This window comes from Lithobates pipiens, unplaced genomic scaffold, assembly GCF_037356315.1.
Source record: "Lithobates pipiens isolate NorthernLeopardFrog02 unplaced genomic scaffold, aLitPip1_a1.2 Scaffold_8, whole genome shotgun sequence".
NCBI classification, from domain to species: Eukaryota; Metazoa; Chordata; class Amphibia; order Anura; family Ranidae; genus Lithobates; species Lithobates pipiens.
The window spans coordinates 550,189,258-550,210,700 of NW_027507903.1; the positions used below are offsets into that span (position 1 = coordinate 550,189,258).

The window sequence follows — 21,443 nt, forward strand, 5'->3', positions numbered from 1 at the left end:
ATCAGTTCTCCCTTTGACGCAACCCTAAACCATGCCTATTGGGCATACTAGATGACCTCCAACTATCAGCCCACACTAGAGAAGCAGTGGCTAGAGCCTGTTTTCAAGCCCACAGAGACATTTTAAGGTATGTGAAATCACCTGATTCCCTTTACTATAAAGAATGGTTTTAGTGTATGGGAGAAACTCTCAAGATGGAGAAGTACGCATACCAACACAGGAGATGCCCTCGAAAATATGATAACGTCTGGGTGCCCATGGTTGGACACACTTGACCTAATCTTGGATAGGTTCTTCATGTGTTAAAGTATACTCCATTGGCTATTGAATTCAGCCTAGAGGCTGGAAAACGAAAGAAGGTTCCTCTATTTTATAATGTCTTTCATTTATTGTACCGCTAGGATGATTTTTGGTAAACTTACTGGGCTCTGTTAGGACATACCCAGTCTGAATCATTGGATGATTTTGATTCTGTACATGGAACTGGTAGCTTTGGCTGTGGATACTGATCTCTACTGGAATTGCTGTTTTTTTTTCTTTTCAATAGAGTTCTTTGTGATATAAAAAAAATCTGTCACTTTATTTATACTGCACCAGAGGAATGGATGAAGCAATAAGTATTCAGTGCTACCTTCATACTGTAACTATATCATGTTATTTCCAGCAGATGGCAGAGCTGAGTCAACCGTAAATAGTACTCAGAATAGTGCAGCTCAGAACATCAGAAGTGACACAGAGGACTATCAGGTGGGTGCCATAGTGCACTGTAGTGTAAGGACATGGTAAAAAGAGCAATTTAGCACTACAGTTAAAAAACAAAAAAAAACAAAAAAACACACGCATTATACTCAATTAAAGGACAACATGCCCATCTGTCAGATAGGTCGGTGGAGCTTATCAATGAACTACATATCATATCCTTTCCAAGAAGATCACATTGGGCAGGCACTATGAAGATGTGCACGTTGATCACGTGGCAGCATATCAGTGGATTACACTGTGACAAATGTGACAGCAGGTGTTACTTTATAAATTCTGTCCTTCCAGTTAAACGTGTTACAACAATCGCCCATCTGTCATTGTCCTAAGCTACTGACCTAACTATAGATGGTGGCGATGTGAGGAATGTGGTACCACTTAAGTATTTTTATCCCTACCAGCTTATAATCAACTATTCATAGCCACTTCCATCTAAATGCCATGATTAAATCCAAATAAAAAATGCAGGCATTGCATTCTGTGACGTTGGCTTAAAGAAAACAGTTAAATATTTCTTTATTGAGCTGTAACATGAAACTTCCAGAGTTGCTAATCACAGATTTATGCCAACACTTGCTGGGTGATATTTCAGAACATGACAATGCCAACATCTGATTATAAGCCAGGTTCATTTTAGATGCTGGAATTTGTTCCACTGTAAATGATTTATATATGCATGAAACCAGTTGTGTCCCCCCCAAATCCAAATAAATAAATAAAATAAAATTACTGTTCTGTACCCCTTGTATATGTGTGTGTGTGTGTGTGTGTGTATATATATATATATATATATATATATATATATATATGTACATACATTATATATATATATATATATATATATATATATATATATATATATATATATATATATATATATATATATATACATTGGGTGCCTTTTAAAAAGATGTGCTTGTTTCCTTTAGAATATTGTTCTCCAAACAATGTGGCCCATTTCTTGCTTTAATCTGGCCCTTGGGGCAATGGAAATGGTGGGGCACTATTCCTCCCATTGATACCAAAGATAGGGCACTATTATTCCCACTAACACCAATGATGGGGCACTATTACACTGACACCGTTGATGGGGCACTATTACACCCACTGACACTATTGATGGGGCACTATTTCTCATACTGATGTCAATGATGGGGCAGTATTCCCCCCACTGACACCAATGATGTGACACTATTCCCCCTGCTGAGACCAATGATAAAGCACTATTCCTCCAATTCATACCAAGAATGGGACATTATTTTCCCCCTAATACCAATGATGGGGTATTGTTTACTCCCACTGACGCCAGAACATTGTCTTCTCCTGCTGGCCACAGTCTGCCCCCCCCCCCTCTGAAATTTGAAGGGCTGTAAACAAGCCCTTTGTTCAGAAAGTTTGGAGACCCCTGCTTTAGAAAGTAGAAAAGCCTGTCAACTGCCAGCATGCTTCTATGAAGAACTCTAGTTATCTGTGTGGAAGCAGTGGTCTCTCTGCAGAGGTCCGTCTGACTAACCTCTTGCTAAATCATACCTAAAGCTATGCAAACCAGTAAAGCTCATGCCCACCGCTGGTTGGAGAGCTCTAGATCTGACTCAGAAGGGGGCACGTCAGACCTGTACATAGAGACCACTGCTTACATTCAGAGAGAAAGCATCCTTCTCTGCAGCATAATGAAACTGGCATGTGTGCATAGAAATTGCTTTAAATAATTCTGAAGATTGCAGGCACAGGCTTTACATTGCAGCAAGGTAGATTCCTGTGATTTTTATAGTATCTGCATATTCTATTATATAGGTTTGGGATGCAGCTGGGGGATTAATTCACTAACTAGCACACATTTTTTTCTTCCAATACAATAGTAAGAGCACGGAGTGGGCATTTATTTAATTATTAGGCTTTACAGTGCTTTCACATCTTTGGCACTATATCAGTCTTGGCTGTACTAAAAGAAGTTAATTGTTCTCAGAACTCAATGAGGCACAACAGTGACTTGTACCTTATCAATCTACTTTAATCAGACAGAGCCTCAAAGCAAGCTTCTCTGATGTGCTGTCTCTTTAGCTAATCCTTAGTGTTCTGGGAATCCTTTGTCTTTTGTTAAATGTCCATTTGTAAAACACATGTATTTATAGTAAAAATAATTTGATTAAAAATAAGTGAGTTTAAACTACAACAAAACTAACCTAAAGCCTTTATAAACTACCTAAAAAGATTTCCCCTCTACCTCCGTTCCCCTGACAACTGTAACATTTCAGATTTCCACTGTTTGCTCCAATGGCAATAGTCATTATGGTAGAAAGTCAGATGAAAGGAGAAGTATGGGTTTGGGGTTTTTCCCCCATCATACTTACCTGTCCCCCGGTGCCTCTACATTGAGAATCAAGCGATCGAGCAATGCAGATGGCTCAGTTCTCTCAGCTCCCTGAGCAGAGAGCTTCTGACAATCAGCAGCTACTCCACTCTGCTCCTCTACGCACACTGGAGTGCTGGGCTGTGAAAAGGCGGGGAGTGGCCGTCTCAGGCTCTTGGCGGGGAGTTGAGAGCCTGAGACGGGCATCAGTCCAGGCACCTGGCGGATCCCGACTTCCATTGTCACGATTACGCATTATCTGGACTGATTCCAGTGACGTCAGCAGAGAGTGGACTTCAGGCTGCTCTTAGGAGAAGTCCAGCCAAACAAGCTTAGACTGGACTTCTCCTTTAAGGGGATGATTTACTAAAGGGAACTAGAATGTCCACTTTGCAAAGTACAGTTGCTCCAGAGCTTAGTCAACGAGGTGAACGTTCACTTTGCAAAGAATACACAATCACATGCAAGGAAAAACTGCATTTTTGCTTGCACATGATTGGATGATGGAAGTCAGCAGAGCTTCTGCTCATTTACTTGACTTTAGTAAAAGCACCCCAAAATGGGGACAAATAAACAATAAAACCTGACAGGGGTAGACAATACTGAAACTAGAGATAAAAAGGTTGTGGCTGGAGATCTGTTTTAATTCTCACATGTCCTATTTTCATTATAATAAATCTTTCTCTGCTTGGCAGGCTATCTCCCCCGTGGCACAGGCAATCGTAAAATTTGACTTTGTGGCAGATTCGGAAAAGTGAGTATGTGACATTTTATGAGCAGTGATCCAGTGACCATTTGCAATAGAATATATTATTATCTTAAATTGTGATAAAGTTGCCTTTAAGGGTAAGTCTACCGTTACAGAGTTCAATCCATACAATGTACAGTGCAGTAGCCGCCCCAGAGCCTATATGCTTTATAACCCTCACAATGGGGAGCAGTCATTGGTCAGCACAGCCATGTGACTGTACTAATCAATGAGAATCTCTTGTGGGGCTTCTTCTGGACTGGTGTCACAGAAGAGAGAAGAGATTCTTCTTGGTCAGCGTGGTCGCATAGACACACTGACCAATGACCACTTGCCATTGTGAGCAATATGATGCAAACAGGCTGCCAGGCTGCTAGTGCAGTGTACAGTGTATAGATTGCCTTCTGTAAAAGAGAACTTAGTTTAACCACTTAAGGACCAGAAGGATTTGCCCCCTTAATGACCAGGCAATTTTTTGTGATGCGGCACTGCTTCGATTTAACTGACAATTGCGCGGTTGAGCGACGCTGTACCCAAACAAAATTTATGTCCTTTTTCCCCCCATAATTAGAGCTTTCTTTCGGTGATATTTAATAGTATTTAGTCTGCTTTTTTTTTTTCTGCTACAAACAAAAAAAAGAGTGTAGATTTTGAAAAAAAAAAAAGTTTTTTTACTTTTTGCTATAATAAATATCCCCCTCAAAAAATGTAAAAAAAACTAATTTCTTCATCAGTTTAGGCCAATATATATTCTTCTACATTTTTTGGGTAAAAATAACGCAATAAGCGTATATTGATTGGTTTGCGTAAAGTTATAAAAATGGGGGATAGAATTATGGCATTTTTATTACATATATATATATATATATATATATATATATATATTCTTTTTTTTTTTTTACTAGTAATGATGGCGATCAGTGATTTTTAGCGACACTGTGACATTGCAGTGGACAGATCCGACACTTTTGACACTTTTTTGAGACCATTGACATTTATACAGCGATCAGAGCTAAAAATAGCCACTGATTACTGTATAAATGTCACGGGCAGGGAAGGGGTTAACACTAGGGGTGATCAAGGGGTTAAATGTGTTCCCCCATGTGTGTTCTAACTGTGGGGGGATGGGACTGCCTGCAGGAGGAGACCGATCACTGTTCCTAATCTTTAAAGTTTACATCTCTGTTCTGTCATTGTCAGGAGCGATTGCGGGTGGCCAGCGGGCATCACGACCGCTGGCCACGTGCATCGGCTCTGGTGTCGTACCTCAGGTGCGCGAGTGAACAACCCCTAGAGCTCCTGAAGCCGCCGACGTACCATGATGGCAGTTCACCCAGGGGAGCCAACCTGCAGCAGTATAACTGCGGCGGCTGGTCCTTAAATGGTTAATGTAACCATTTTTAAGAAATTAAAGTGGTATCACGCCCAAGACCAAAACGATTCTAAATTAGGACTCTCTAAGATGCCCTTTTTATACCCAATCATGTTACTTTTGCCAATCGATCTAATTCGTTTTAATAATGTTCTTCCAGCTCTTCCTTGTTAGTACCGTTTACTTTGCCAGCTTTTTACTGCCATTTCCCAGCTTTTTTGCAATGTGTTGTTGTCATCAATTTCAAAATTACCTTATTTTTTTCTTAATATGGCACATTTTCTCAGTTTAAACACTTGATATGTTATCCATTTTCTATTGTGAATAAAATATGGGTTTATGAGATTTGCAAATCATGGCATTCTATTCTTATGTAGATTTTACACCTTCCAACTTTTTTGGAATTGGGGTTGTATATATACATAATTGTAAATGTTATTAGTAGATCTTTTATGTAACGTACAGTATATACCGTATATAACATGCAGATCTTTCTGTAGGGTATATGAGAATATTATCATTAAAAAAATCTTCTACAAGCTGTATGACGTCAACATTTACCTATGAGATGTACTTTCCAAGGTAGAAAGTGTTTTTTTCACCAATGGCCTGTATTGCCTTTACGATGCAGCTTAAATAGAAGCGATGAGCAGAAGTAATGAGCAGGATGAATCCAGCAACTCAAATTTTGCATCAGCTTGGCGTGTAGTGAATAAAGACTAGTCTGATGTGGACTGTAGCCATCAATCCAGCTTTTTGTTACTACCTCTCCCTAGTGCACCCTTTCTAACTAAGCAAGTGCTTTGAAGCATGTGTCCATTTTGTGTCGCCCCCTACAGGCCAAGATGTTTCCACTTCACAAGCTTAAAGCACACCTTGCACCTCAGTGACAAGGTCTACTTAATTAAAGTGCCCCCTCCCTAAAACACTGGATAAAAGTGCAAAGACAGCGCAAGGCAAAGGTGAAATCATACTCCTTTCAGCCAGATCTTGAAAAATTCTCAAATCCCAAGAAGATGATCCTGCACTGTGCTGCATGTCTTCTTGCGAGATTTGCGAGATTTGGACTGCTTAGTATCCCCAGGGATCTTGTCAACTGGAGGATATCATCCCCTGTTTTAGGGAAGTCATAGAAAGGTGAGAATATTATCTAAGATTCCCTCCACAAGTTATTTTTTTCCACTTGTATGCAGTGTTTAAATCAGAGGTTGGCCCACTGCTGCAAAAATGAAAAACCAGCAGCTACAGTCGCTGGCTTTTAAAGCCCCAAAAATGGAACATCCGCTTTTCGCAATCCTCCCCCCCTCCGGTGTCACATTTGGCACCTTTCAGGTGGGAGGGCGGAGTAGATACCTGTCTAATCCAGGTATTTGCTCCCACTTCCGGGCATGGATAGCTGCAGTATCCGCGTACATATACGCCATGTCCAGTGACTCCTCCGTCCCTGCCGCTGTCTTCTGGGAGACACACAGGTCCCAGGAGACAGCAGGGACCAGTGGGATCGTGCATGTGCAGCAGAGGAACCAGGCTTGAATCCGCAAGCTTCACTTCCTGATTCCCTTACCGAAGATGGGGGCACCTCCACCTGGGAGCCGAGGGACAGATCAGCTTCGGGGTGCTGACATCGCGGGCGCCCTGGACAGGTAAGTGTCCATATTTTAAAAGTCAGCAGTATTTGTAGCTGCTGACTTAAAAAAAAAAAAAAAAAATCGGCGGAACTCCGCTTTAATGATAGAACACTTACCTGTGCTGGAGTCCAGCGTTTTGTCGGCATTGCAGCTGATGTTTCCGGGTGCTGCCACCACCATTGCAGATAAGGGAACCCGGCAGTGTAGCCTTACGGCTTCATGCCAAGGACTCTACTGCGCATGCGTGAAAGCTGCGCTTCTTTCTACTGGCCTGGTGAGGGGGAAGAGAAGGGAGCCGCGCCACGATGTCAATATCCGCGGCTGAGGCTCCCGGAAGTGTGGACAGGATACCTGTCAAAGACAATTATGGCACCGGAGGGGGGGGGGGGAGGAAACAAAAGAGCAGAAGTTCCACTTTTGGGTGGAACTCCGCTTTAAGGAAAGTGAGCCACGTTGAATAAGTAGACCTTGCCTGAAGTGCAAAGTCCAAATAAATGGTCTGCCATTGCTGACCGTCTGCTGAGTAGAGATGGCCAAACACCCCCCTTCGAATCTGGTATGGATTTTAAAGGAGAAGTCCAGCCAAGGCTTGTTTGGCTGGGCTTCTCCTATGGATCACAGGAGTGCAATTTGTTATGGTTGAAGTCCGCTCTCTGCTGACATCGCAAAAATCAGTCCAGGCACCACATCATCACAACAATGGAAGTCTGGATCCGCCACACCCATCTCAGCCTCTCAGCGAGCCGATGAGAGCCTGAGATGGCCAGCTCTGCCCCCTCCACAGTTCAGCGCTCCAATGAGCACAGAGGAAGATGAGCAGAGAGCTGACTGACAGTCTACAGCTTTCTGCTCATGGAGCTCTGAAAACGGAGTGATCAGCGGTGTTCAATCACTTGGTTCTCAGTGCAGAGGCACTGGGGGGGCAGATGCAACATGGGACTGATGCTGCACCCACCTAGGTAAGTATGAATAGGATAAAAAAAAGAAACCCATGCTTCTCTTTTAAGGGGAACTCCACGCTAAAATGTAAAAAACAACAACATGGGGTCTCCCCCCCCTAAAATCCATACCAGGCCCTTATCCGACCACGCAGCCTGGTAGGTCAGGAAAGGGGGGGTGGGAATGAACGAGTGGGACAAGGGCCTCTTCCTGACATCCTTGGGGGGGTGGTTGCGGGCAGAGGGCTTATCAGAACCTAGAAGCCCCCTTTAACAAGGGGGCTCCCAGATCCCACCCCCTCTATGTGAATGAGTATGGGGTATCCATTCACCAAAATAGTGTAAAAATAAATAAAAACAGGAGGCAGTTTTTGCTTCTGCATTGGGGGGGCATCGTTTTTTTTTTTTCTAATAAAGGAATTGTCAAAAACTTTCTGTTTTTATTACTTTTTTTACACCTTTTTTGTGAATGGGTAGGGGTACTATGTGCTCCATACTCATTCACATGGCCACGATCTGGGGGCCCCCTTCTTAAAGGGGGGGTTACAAATTCTGAAAAGCCCCCCACCCACAGTCCCCCACAATCACCATCCAGGTGGTTTCTTTTTTTATTCAGGTGTCAGTGGGGAAGCCCATTGACAGCTGATGACTTATCGGTTGTTAGATGCTGTGGCTAGCTTCCCAGCCCCACTTCTTAAAAAGCGCTAATTACTGCGCCCTAACAGGGCTTAGAATGCACTGTGCAGCATGCAGTACATTGGGCAACTGGGGCTCTGCAAATTTAGGTGTTTGCCGAATAGGTGATGTTCGGGCCGAACTTTTGCTCAGCCCGAACCGTTCGCCCAACTCTACTGCTGAGTAGGGTTGCCACCTCATTCCTTTAAACCCAAACACATATTAATTAACCACTTTCAGACCGGACCAATTTGCTGGTCAAAGACCAGACCACTTTTTGCGATTCGGCACTGCGTCGCTTTAACTGACAATTGCGCGGTCGTGCGACGTGGCTCCCAAACAAAATTAACGTCCTTTTTTTCCCACAAATAGAGCTTTCTTTTGGTGGTATTTGATCACCCCTGCGGTTTTTATTTTTTGCGCTATAAACAAAAATAGAGCGATAATTTTGAAAAAAACGCATTATTTTTTACTTTTTGTAATAATAAATATCCCCCAAAAATATATAAAAAAACATTTTTTTCCCTCAGTTTAGGCTGATACGTATTCTTCTACATATTTTTGGTTAAAAAAAATCGCAATAAGCGATTATTGATTGGTTTGCGCAAAAGTTATAGCGTTTACAAAATAGGGATAGTTTTATAGCATTTTTATTAATAATTTTTTATTCTTTTTTTTTTTACTAGTAATGGCGGCGATCTGCGATTTTTATTGTGACTGCGACATTGTGGGGGACCCATCGGACATTTTTGACACATTTTTGGGACCATTGTCATTTATACAGTAATCACTGCTATATAAATGCAGTGATTCCTGTGTAAATGACACTGGCAGTGAAAGGGTTAACCAGTGGGTGGCAGTGTAGGGGTTAAGTGTTCCTAGGGGTGTGTTACTAACTGTGGGGGGGTTGGGCTTTCATTTAGTGTACACTGATCTCTGCTCCAATCACATGGAGCAGAGATCAGCGTCACTAGTTGCTAGGCAGAATGGAAAAATGTTGTTTATACAGCATTTCCTCCATTCGGCCGCTCCGTGAGACGATCGCGGGGATGCCCGCGGCGATCGAGTCCGCGGGTCCCGCGACCGGACTCACGGGGGTCCCGACCAGCGCGGAAGCGCGCCGCCGCCGGCGTGCTCCCGATGGCACGGCGGCAACAAATATTGGACGTACATGTACGCCAATATGCCTGCCCGTGCCATTCTGTCGACGTACATCGTCGTGCGCTGGTCGGGAAGTGGTTAAACAGGTTTTCTGGCTGATTAAGGTGGTAATTAGACTCAGTTGGTGCCTTATCTGTATTAAATTAGCCTCAGAACCTGTGTAATTCATATGTGTTTGGGTTTAACCACTTGACAACTGGGCACTTAAACCCCCCTCGTGAGCAGACCAATTTGCAGCTTTCAGTGCACTCACACTTTGAAGGACAATTATTCAGTCATGTAATACTGTACCCAAATGATTTTTTTGTCCTTTTTTTCATACAAATAGAGCTTTCTTTTGGTGGTATTTGATCACCTCTGGGTTTTTTATTTTTTGCTCTATAAATGAAAAAATGCATTTTGCAAATTATTAATTTTTCTTCGTAAATTTTGGCCACAATTTATACTGCTACATATCTTTGGTAAAGATAACCATTATTAGTGGATATTATTTGGTCTTTGTGAAAGTTAGACAGTCTAGAAGCTGTGGTGCAAATCATAAATAAATTGATCACACCTGAAGTACTGGTGGCCTATCTCATTTCTGGGGACCCTAACAAGCCAGGAAAGTACAAATACCCCCCAAATGACCCCTTTTTTCAAAGTAGACATTCCAAGGTATTTAGTAAGATGCATGGTGAGGTTTATGATGTCATTTCTTCCCACAATTCTTTGCAAAATTAAGATTTTTTATTTTTATTTTTCCCACAAAATTATCATTGTAATAGGTTATTTCTCTCACATGGCATGTGTATACCACAAATGACACCCCAAAACATATTCTGCTATTCCTCCTGAGTATTATGATACCACATGTGGGACCTTTTCACAGCCTGGCCACATAGAGAGGCCCAATATGCAGGGAGCGCCATCACGTGTTCTAGGAGCATAAATTACACATCTAACTTGTTGACTACCTATTACACTTTTGAAGGCCCTGGAGCACCAGGACAATGACACGTGACACTGACGCGGCACTGATACGTGGCACTGATGACACGTGACACTGATGTGGCACTCATGACAGATGGCACTAATACGTGGCACTGACGACATGTGACAGTGATGGCAGATGGCACTAATATGTGGCACTGATGACACTTGGCACTAATACGTGAAACTAATGACAGATGGCACAGATAACACATGGTGCTAATACGTGGCACTGATGACACGTGACACTGATGACATATGGCACTGATGACACGTGACACTGATGACAGATGGCACTGATGACACGTGACACTGATAACTGTTGGCATGTGACACTGACAGGGGGCACTGATGACAGGTGGCACTGATGACAGGTGGCACTAATAGGTGGCACTGATGACATGTGACACTGATGTGGCACTGATGACAGATGGCACTAATATGTGGCACTGATGACAGATGGCATTAATACGTGGCACTGACAGATGACACTAATAGGTGGCACTTATGACACGTGGCACTTATACGTGGCACTGATGACAGATGGCACTGGGGACAGGTGGCACTGGGGACAGGTGGCACTGGGGACGGATGGCACTGGGGACAGATGGCACTGACATCTGCTGTAGGCCCTTTATTTTCCCCCTTTTTTTTTTTTTTTTTTACTCACTGACGCTGCAGCCATTTGCGCTCCCTCCTCACACGCTGTCTCTGTGTGAGGAGGAAGAGCAGGTGATTAGAGATGATCTCATATGTTTACATATGAGATCATCTCCCATTGGACACTGTGATCGAGTGCTAAATGGCTGCTGTGATTGTCCATTTAGCACGATCTGTGATTGGCTGTGTCTAAGGGACACGGCCAACACAGAACTTCCCGATGCGCGCCTGCGGCGGCACTCATTGGGGAAGTAAACAGGAGGACGTTCTCCCAGAAATTGGAGTCCGCGCTGCATCCATCTTTCAGGTATAGCGAGGACGCCTAGTGGTTAAAAGGATGAGGGGGAAAACCTATTGCTGAGTAGGGATAAGCCGAACACCGCTTGGTTCGGGGCGTGGCAGAACATGCGAACAGGCCGAAAGTTCGGGCGAACATTCAAATACGTTAAAGTCTATGGGACCCGAACGTGGAAAATCAAAAGTACGGATTTTAAAGGCAAATATGCAAGTTATTGTCCTAAAAGTGTTTGGGGACCCGGGTCCTGCCCCAGGGGACATGTATCAATGCAAAAAAAGTTTTAAAAATTGTAGTTTTTTCGGGAGCAGTGATTTTTAATAATGCTTAAAGTGAAAACATAGTGAAATATTCCTTTAAATATCGTACCTGGGGGGTGGCTATAGTATGCCTGTAAAGTGGCGAGTGCTTCCTGTGCTTAGAACAGTCCCTCCACAAAATGACATTTCTAAAGGAATAAAAGTAATTTAAAACTGTTTGTGGCTGTAATGTAATGTCGGGTCCCGGCAATATGGATGAAAATTATTGAGAAAAACAGCATGGGTACCCCCCAGCCCATTACCATGCCCTTTGGGTCTTGTATGGATATTAAGGGGAACCCCGCACCCAAATTAAAAAAAGAAAAGGCGTGGGGCCCCCAGGCCCTATATACTCTGAACAGCAGTATACAGGCGGTGCAAACAAGACAGGGACTGTAGGTTTGTTCTTAAGTTTAATCTGTTTGTAATTTGGAACAGGTACATTTTGTAAGTGTAGCTCCTGCCAAAAAAATAATTTTTAAGCTTTTTGGATAACGTAGGGAAGGGTTATTGGGGAGACAAGGATTGATGATAAAGCATCAGTGGAGACACCTTTTTCCCATATTAACTCTTACAGTAGAGAATTTCCTTTCCTAGGGGTAAATTTCCTCTCACTTCCTGTTGTCTCCCTCTGTTTGTAAGTAGGAGTTGTTTGTAAGTCGAATGTTTGAAAGTAGGGGACCGCCTGTATATACTATACAGTGTGCCCTATATACTCTGCAGAAAATTGGGCCATAGGTGTTGGTGGTACCAGAACACTGTAAGACCCCACAGTTACACTTGGTGGGCGCTTGAACGGGCCCTGCTGTGAAATATTATATCAAGAATTGTAATTACATGCCACTGTTAACCACTTAAGGACCAGGCCTCTTTTTCAGACTCTGTGTTTACATGTTTAAAACTGTTAATTTGCTAGAAAATTACTTAGAACCCCCAAACATTATATATTGTTTTTTTTTATAACACCCTAGAGAATAAAATGGTGGTCATTGCAATACATTTTTTCACACGGTATTTAGCCCATTTTTTTTTTTATATTGTGAAAGATAATGTTACACCGAGTAAATTCATGTATCACCAACATGTCATGCTTCAAAATTGTGCCCGCTCATGGAATGGCATCAAACTTTTACCCTCAAAAACCTCCATAAGCGACATTTAAAAAATTCTACAGGTTGCATGTTCTGTGTTACAGAGGAGGTCTATGGCGAGAATTATTGCTCTCGCTCTACCGATCGCTGCGATACCTCACATGTGTTGTTTGACTACCATTTTCATATGCGGGCGCTACTCACGTATGCGTTTGCTTCTGCGTGCGAGCTCGTCGGGAGGGGGTGTTTTTAAAAAAAAATTCTTATTTATTTTACTTAATTTTATTTATTTTTACACTGTTTAAAAAAATGGATCACTTTTATTCCTATTACAAGGAATGTAAACATCCCTTGTAATAGAAAAAAGCATGACAGGGCCTCTTAAATATGAGATCTGGGGTCAAAAAGTCCTCGGATCTCATATTTGGACTTAAATGCAATAAAAAAAATAAAATGTCATTTGAAAAAAATCACATTGAAAAAAACCCGCTGCAGAGACCATCATTATTGTAAACATGACTGCCTCCTGTAAAGATGGATATCTCAGTTGTGGTAGCAGCTGCTGCCGTTACCAAGGTATCCCTCTTCAAAGTGCCAACGTATACGTACAGGAGGCGGTCGGCAGGTGGTTAAATAGGGGCAGAACAAATGTGGCCTTTGGTGGTGCCACAATACTGTAAGCCCTCTCAGTTACTTTTGGTGGGCGCAGGAACGGGCCCTGCTGTGAAATATTAGATCAAAAATTGTAATTACACCCCCCTGTTAAACAGGGGCAGAAAAATTGGGCCTTAGGCACTGGTGGTGGTGCCACAACACTGCAACCCCTCACAGATACTCTAGTTGAGTGCAGGAACAAGCCCTGCTGTGAAATATTGCAGCAAAAATTATAATTATATGCCCCTGTTAAACAGGGGCAGAAAAATTGGGCCTTAGGCAATGGTTGTGGTGCCCTGAAACAAAAATGTTCTTAGAAGTTATCAACATGAACATTGAGGAGGAATAGGATAGTCACTCAGCATAACAGGATAGTCACTCAGCAAAAGGCATAATTGGCCAAAGGCACCCTGCCTTTGGGCAATTATGTCTCTCTTTGCTGACAGCGCTGTGATTGGCCAAAGCATGAGGGTCATAGTGCATGCTTGGCCAGTCATCAGACAGCAATGCACTGTACTCCCGCAGTGCATTATGGGCTGTTACACTCCACTCAAATTTGGCGCAAACGGCCCATAATGTTTTTTTTTTCGACAAACGGGTGAACTGCCAATCTTCAAGTCAAACTCATGTTCGAACCGAACAGAAAGCTCATCCCTATTTCTGAGCTATTTCCCTGGCTGTTACAGCATACCTGAAGCTAGGGGTGTGTGTAAGTCTGATGTCCTTATCTGCATCCTCTAGGTAGCTATCAGGTAGTCAGCATAACAGTCGGGCAATCTGCCTTTTCCGAGTGATAGGTCAGCAATGGAAACTTCCAGGTTTTCTGACATAGGTTTCCTTTAAATGTTGTCAGCGTACGGGCTAATACAAGGGGTTTTCTTTTTCTTTAATTAAAGAAACATATGTCCTTTAAGCTAATAAGGTGTTTAAAAAAAGCAATATTGCTGGATGAGTTTAAAAATAACCCTGATTTGCACTAATGAGCCCAAATTACTATGAGCTTGCAGCTGTTTTGTAAATTCTTTCTTTGATTGTTAGAATTACCACTGCGGCAGTTTAAAGCAAGCCCCCGAGGAGGTCTATTAGATGTGCACCTCTTTGAAGGGAAAAATATATATAACGCAATGTTTTATCTGCTGAAAACTTAAAGTGGTATTAAATGCAAAACCAAAAATGGTTTATATTGCAGTTCACCAATATTTACTGCAGTTGCGATGGCTGCATTTGTTTTCTTTTTTTAGTTTTTTTTCCCCCTTTATTTTCACCTGGTAAACTTGACAGTAAATCTGTTATTTTTCTACTTTCAATAACAGACTAAGCTGTCCAGCAAAAGTAGAAGTTACAGGGTTAAAATTACTTACCATAAAAATGGAAAAATCGTAAAGCGTCACTTAAACTAGCAGCGTTTTACCAGCATTTTTCGAGCGCTAGTGGGGCGCTTTTAACCCCTGCTAGTGGCCAAATAAAGGGTTAAAAGCGCCCACAAAACGCTGCTGCCAAAAGCGTTTTTCAGGCGTTTTCAAGCGCTTCTCATTGATTTCAATGGGAAGAGGTGCTTTAGGAGCGGTGTATTCACTCCTCCAAAAGCGCTGCAAAGAAGCTGCTTGCAGCACTTTTTTTGATGCCCTGCCAGCGCAGCGCCTCAGTGTGAAAGCACTCGGGCTTTTACATTGGGATTGCAGTTGCAGCTTCTTTCAGGTGCTTTTTTTAATGCTAAAGCACCTGAAAAAAGCCCCAGTGTGAAAGGGATCTCAGTGTGAAAGCACTCGGGCTTTTACATGGGGATTGCAGTTGCGGCTTCTTTCAGGCGCTTTTTTTAATGCTAAAGCGCCTGAAAAATGCCTGAAAAACGCCCCAGTGTGAAAGGGGTCTAAGTGTGTTACTGGTCAAAAACTAAGGAAAAAAAAGTATAAAAAAAAAAAATTTAAAACGAATACAGCCACCTCATTTAAAGATTGGAAAGCTGCAATATTTAATATATTTATGCATTCTTAAAAAAATACATAAATCTACTTTAAATAGTACATCAATCTATTTGCTCACACTTAGGGCCGGTTCACACTGCGAGCCGCGGCGAGGCGTCTCCGACTTCCTCGCCGCGACTTGCAGGGGGGGTCAGCGGCGACTTGCAGAGGACTTCTGCATAGAAGTCAATGCAAGTCGCCCCCGAAGTCGCCCCGAAGTAGTACAGGAACCTTTTTTCTGAGTCGGAGCGACTCGAGTCGCTCCTCTCAGAACGGTTCCATAGTACTGAATGGGGGCGACTTGCGGGAGCGAGGCGAGGCGAGCCGTGTCGCCTCGCCTCGCCTCGCAGTGTGAACCGGCCCTTACACTCCCCTTTCAATCTAAGGGCACTTTCACACCCACAGCACCCAGGTTTCGGCGGTTACCATCATTTTAGCGGCATGTCCCAAAATGCCTCAAAGAAGCTGCTAGCAGGACTTTTTTTGACATCCTGCCAGTGCACCAGTGGCGGCTGATGCAGTTTTAGGATGGGGGAGCGTCAGACCCCACCCTTCCTTTTTGACCCCTCCCAAATGGGCATGGTTTCAGCGAAATAGTGTGTGGTTAGCATCTGAGATGAATGAGGGATGGAGGGAGAGGGAGAGAGAGATGGAGGGACAGCAGACTCAGATCCTACACAACAATAGAAATATGTGTATTCTAGAAAGTTTAACAATCAGCAAATAAAGATATTCCAAACACCTGGTGTTAGCACTTCAATCATCCCGGCACCATGGTTGTTATGGTGTCTGGATGATTGAAGCGCATTATTTCTATTATTACTAGTGATGGACGAACTTCCGACGGGACGTTTCGCGAAAGCGAAATGCGAACGGACCCAAACGTTCGCGAAACCGAACGTTCGCCGCGGGCCCCATTGACTTCAATGGGAGGCGAACTTTGCAAACCTTCATGTCGAATTTGCGGCCACGTGGTAATTATTAGGGGGTAAAACGTAGTCCCACCATCTGGACAATGACATAATACATGTATGAGGTGAATTTGGGATCGATAACTACAAGCATTTTTATTTTATTTGGGAAATTGTTCTAACAATTCAGGACTATGGAGCTAATGAAGGCAATGGAGGAGAGGGAAGGTCAGGGACCAGGGTAGGCAAAGAAGAGGGTGCAGGAGATGATCACCAGCAGCGTGACATACCGGAATGACACATGCACCGTGATAGAGGCATCTGACAGCAGCACCGTAATACAGAGCGCTGACAGCAGCACCGTGACATACAGCGCTGACAGCAGCACCGTGACATACAGCGCTGACAGCAGCACCGTGACATACAGCGCTGACAGCAGCACCGTGACATACAGCGCTGACAGCAGCACCGTGACATACAGCGCTGACAGCAGCACCGTGACATACAGCGCTGACAGCAGCACCGTGACATACAGCGCTGACAGCAGCACCGTGACATACAGCGCTGACAGCAGCACCGTGACATACAGCGCTGACAGCAGCACCGTGACATACAGCGCTGACAGCAGCACCGTGACATACAGCACTGACAGCAGCACCGTAAGCAGCCCCAGGAGGAAGTCAGCACAGCACAGGGATGGTGTGATCCCCTCATAATAAGAACCCCCAGGAGGAAGTCAGCACAGCACAGGGATAGTGTGATCCCTTCATAATAAGAACCCCCAGGAGGAAGTCAGCACAGCACAGGGATATCATAAGCAGCCCCAGTAGAAATATGACACCGCTCAACCTCTTCAAAGAGGAGGGTAGGGGCATATAGTACGGTGTGCTTTTTTGGGTCAAGGAAGTGAGCCAAATGAATTAAGAAGGTCTGTGTGCTTGATTAAAAAAATAGTTTATAGACATATACATGGTCTACTGGTCACATGTGTTGAATTCCTCCGAGATCCATGCCTCATTCATTTTTAGAAATGTGAGGTAGTTAACACTGTGGTGAGCTAGGCGAGTACGCTTATCGGTCACAATCCCCCCTGCTGCGCTGAACGTCCTTTCGGACAGGACACTGGATGAGGGGCAAGCCAACAGTTCGATTGCAAATTGGGCAAGCTCTGGCCAGAGGTCAAGCCTGCCCACCCAGTAGTCTAGGGGTTCATCACTCCTCAGAGCGTCCACATCGGCCGTTAACCCAATGTAGTCGGACACCTGACGGTCTAGGCGTTCCCTGATGCTGGATCCGGATGACACCTGTCGATGGGTCGGCTGAAAGAATGACCTCATATCCGAAGTCACCAACACATCTTCAAACCGGCCTCTTCTTGCAGGCGCTGTTGGATTGGTACCCGCAAATCCTTCTCTGGGAGTGGGAATTGCTCCTCTGCCAGCGCACGCAAAAGCAGAATGCAGCATTTCTCGAAGCAAGGCCTGGAAGTGCTGCATTCTGACAGCCCTCTGCGACGGCGGTAACATTTCCGCCATTTTGTGTTTGTACCGGGGGTCTAAGTACGTTGCCACCCAGTACTGGTCCTTGACCCTCATGCTTTTTATACGGGGGTCCCTATTAAAACACTGGAGCATGAAGGCCCCCATTTGCACTAAAGTGGAAGCGGTGTGGTGGCCTGGCTCCTGCTCATCATCCAGGATAATGTCGTCCTCTTCATTCTCCTCTCCCCATCCTCGCACAACAGGGATCCCAGAAAGGTTTAAAGCATGCTCTTCTTGCTCCTGCTCATCCGCCCCGGCACCATCCTCCTCTGACTCCTCATCAGACTCCTGTTGTTGACTTGTCTCAGATAGAGTAGCCCCCCCTGGGAATTCATCCAGCATTGCGACTTCCTCATCTTCCCGCTCCTGCTCCTCCACAGCCTGATCAATGACACGACGCAATGCACGCTCCAGAAAGAAGGCATAAGGTACCATGTCACTGATGGCGCCATGGCTGCGACTGACCAGTTTGGTGATCTCCTCAAATGGCCGCAGAAGTCTGCATGTGTCGCGCATGAGCAGCCACTGGCGCGGTGAAAAAAAACCCAGCTCCCCAGAACCGTTTCTTTCGCAGAGTTCATACAGGTAGACGTTAACTGCACGTTTCTGCTGGAGCAGCCTATCAAGCATATAGAAGGTTGAGTTCCATCGCGTCGGGCAATCGCAAATAAGACGTCTGACCGGCAGATGGTGTCGCCGCTGAATGTCAGCAAGGCGAGCCATGGCCGTGTAAGATCTTCTGAAATGGGCCGAGATTTTCCTTGCCTGCCGCAAGATGTCCTGGACCCCAGGGTATTTGACAAGGAATCGCTGCACGACCAAGTTTAAGACGTGTGCCATGCACGGCACGTGCGTGATTTTGCCCTGTTTCAATGCGCTAAGCAGATTGGCACCGTTGTCACACACCACTTTACCAACTGTCAAATTGAGCGGTGTTAGCCACTCATCTGCCTGTGAACGCAAAGCTGAAAGGAGTGCCGGGCCAGTGTGGCTCTTTGCTTCCAGGCACAACAGACGCAGCACGGCATGGCAACGTCTCACCTGGCATGTGGAATAGGTTCTGGGGAGCTTGGGCGGTGCAGTGGAAGAGACGCTAGCAGCGGAAAAGGAGGAGGCAGCTGAGGAGGAGAGGGAGGAGGATGGAGTAGGAGGAGGAGAAGAAGAGTCAGGCCTGCATGCAATCCGTGGCGGTAAAACCAAATCTACACGGGTGCCACGGGTTACATGCTTGACGGCCGTCAGAAGGTTCACCCAGTGGGCAGTAAAACTGATATACCTTCCCTGCCCGTGTTTGCTAGACCACGTGTCTGTGGTCAGATGTATCTTGGCACCGACACTGTGTGCCAGAGATACATTCACTTGCCGCTGAACATGGCCATATAGCTCTGGGATGCCCTTCTCTGAGAAATACTTCCTTCCTGGGACCTTCCATTGTGGTGTTCCAATGGCCACAAATTTGCGAAAGGCCTCCGAGTCCACCAGTTTATATGGCAGTAGTTGGCGGGCTATGAGTTCTGACAAGCCAGCCGCCAACCGTTGGGCAAGAGGGTTATCCGGCGTCATCATTTTTTTACGCTCAAACATTAGGCCCACGGAAGCCTGCCTTTTTGCAGAAAAATGTGAGCTTGGCGTGATGGAAGGTGGAGTGGAGGACAATTGTGAGGAGAGAGGAGAAGGAGAAGTAGAAGACGAGGCTGGACGGTGAGAGCCTGCAGTGTGGCTTTGTGTGTTCCGTTGCTCCCACTGGGCTCGGTGATGGCTGCTCATGTGCCTTCTTAAGGCGGTCGTCCCTAGGTGAGTATTGGGCTTACCGCGACTAACGCGTTGACTGCAAAGATTGCAGATGGCAACGCTATTGTCAGCAGCGGACACGTTAAAAAAAGCCCACACTGCGGAGCCATGTGCCGGTGTCCTGGGAGCGCCAGATGTGACCGTACATGGTCGATGACTCGCTCCTGATACATTTGCAGTCTGCTTTGTCCCTGCTGTGCAATGTAAGTCATTGCTGCTTCTCCTCCCTATCTGCTGGTCCATATCTCCCTCTGAACTCCCCTCCTCTTCCTCTCTTGTGGGCACCCACGTGACATCACTAGACACGTCATCATCAACGTCACCTTCCCCACCGCTATAAGTAGAGATCTCGGAGTAGGCAGCAACACCGGGGACCAACCTCCTCCTTGGGCTGATCTGGGTACTGGCGTCAGACTGCTGAGTAGCGCTTGTTGCTACCTCCTCTTCCTGATCCAATACCAAGAGTGGCTGCGCATCAGAAATGTCCTCTTGATATGGATCGGAAAATAATTCCAGTGACTCAAGCGGAAGGTATGTGGTGGTGGTGGTGGTGGTCGTGTTGTTGGTGGTAGTGTCTTTGGGGGTGCACATAGCAGAGAGTGAAGAAGAGGGTGCAGATCGAGAGGATGAGGAGGGTGCAGAAGAGTAAGGCTGAGCGAGCCACTCAACCAAGTCTGGTGCATCCTTTAAAGTAATTGAACGCACCTTCTGCAACTTCCCACTTTGGCTCAAGCCTGTTGCTCCTGCCCTACCCCTACCACCCCTGCGGAAGGGCCTGCCTCTTCCTCTGCCTGTCATTTTTTAAATGACCCTGTGACAAAACTCTTAGTCCCTATACCGATGAAGGACTGCTGCAGTATAGGGCAGCGGTCAGCAGTGGTGCACGTCAACCCTATCTATTGTGGACCGATAGCGGTCCTTACAGAACAGCAGACTGTACCGCACTCAAGCCTATGTACCGTAGCACCCTATACCAAGTTACCAGTCCTTATAAGAACTTTTGTGGACCAAGCAGGTTGTGTATTAGTGTTTAGCAGACTGTACGTCAGTCCCTATACCGCTGAAGGACTGCTGCAGTATAGGGCAGCGGTCAGCAGTGGTGCACGTCAACCCTATCTATTGTGGACCGATAGCGGTCCTTACAGAACAGCAGACTGTACCGCACTCAAGCCTATGTACCGTAGCACCCTATACCAAGTTACCAGTCCTTATAAGAACTTTTGTGGACCAAGCAGGTTGTGTATTAGTGTTTAGCAGACTGTACGTCAGTCCCTATACCGCTGAAGGACTGCTGCAGTATAGGGCAGCGGTCAGCAGTGGTGCACGTCAACCCTATCTATTGTGGACCGATAGCGGTCCTTACAGAACAGCAGACTGTACCGCACTCAAGCCTATGTACCGTAGCACCCTATACCAAGTTACCAGTCCTTATAAGAACTTTTGTGGACCAAGCAGGTTGTGTATTAGTGTTTAGCAGACTGTACGTCAGTCCCTATACCGCTGAAGGACTGCTGCAGTATAGGGCAGCGGTCAGCAGTGGTGCACGTCAACCCTATCTATTGTGGACCGATAGCGGTCCTTACAGAACAGCAGACTGTACCGCACTCAAGCCTATGTACCGTAGCACCCTATAC

General features: G+C 45.1%; 1 protein-coding gene across 7 annotated transcripts in view; it reads left to right on the forward strand.

Annotated features, from left to right (window-relative positions):
- SORBS3 (sorbin and SH3 domain containing 3) overlaps positions 1-21,443 on the forward strand; it is an 88,898-nt gene that overhangs the window by 36,804 nt on the left and 30,651 nt on the right. For 6 of the 7 annotated variants that reach the window (XM_077469854.1, XM_077469850.1, XM_077469848.1 and 3 more), the window contains exons 9-10: positions 665-747; positions 3,805-3,863. In XM_077469854.1, coding sequence (XP_077325980.1) covers positions 665-747; positions 3,805-3,863 — 142 coding nt within the window. The remainder of the gene's footprint in view (positions 1-664; positions 748-3,804; positions 3,864-21,443) is intronic. The other variant, XM_077469849.1, reaches the window with a different exon arrangement.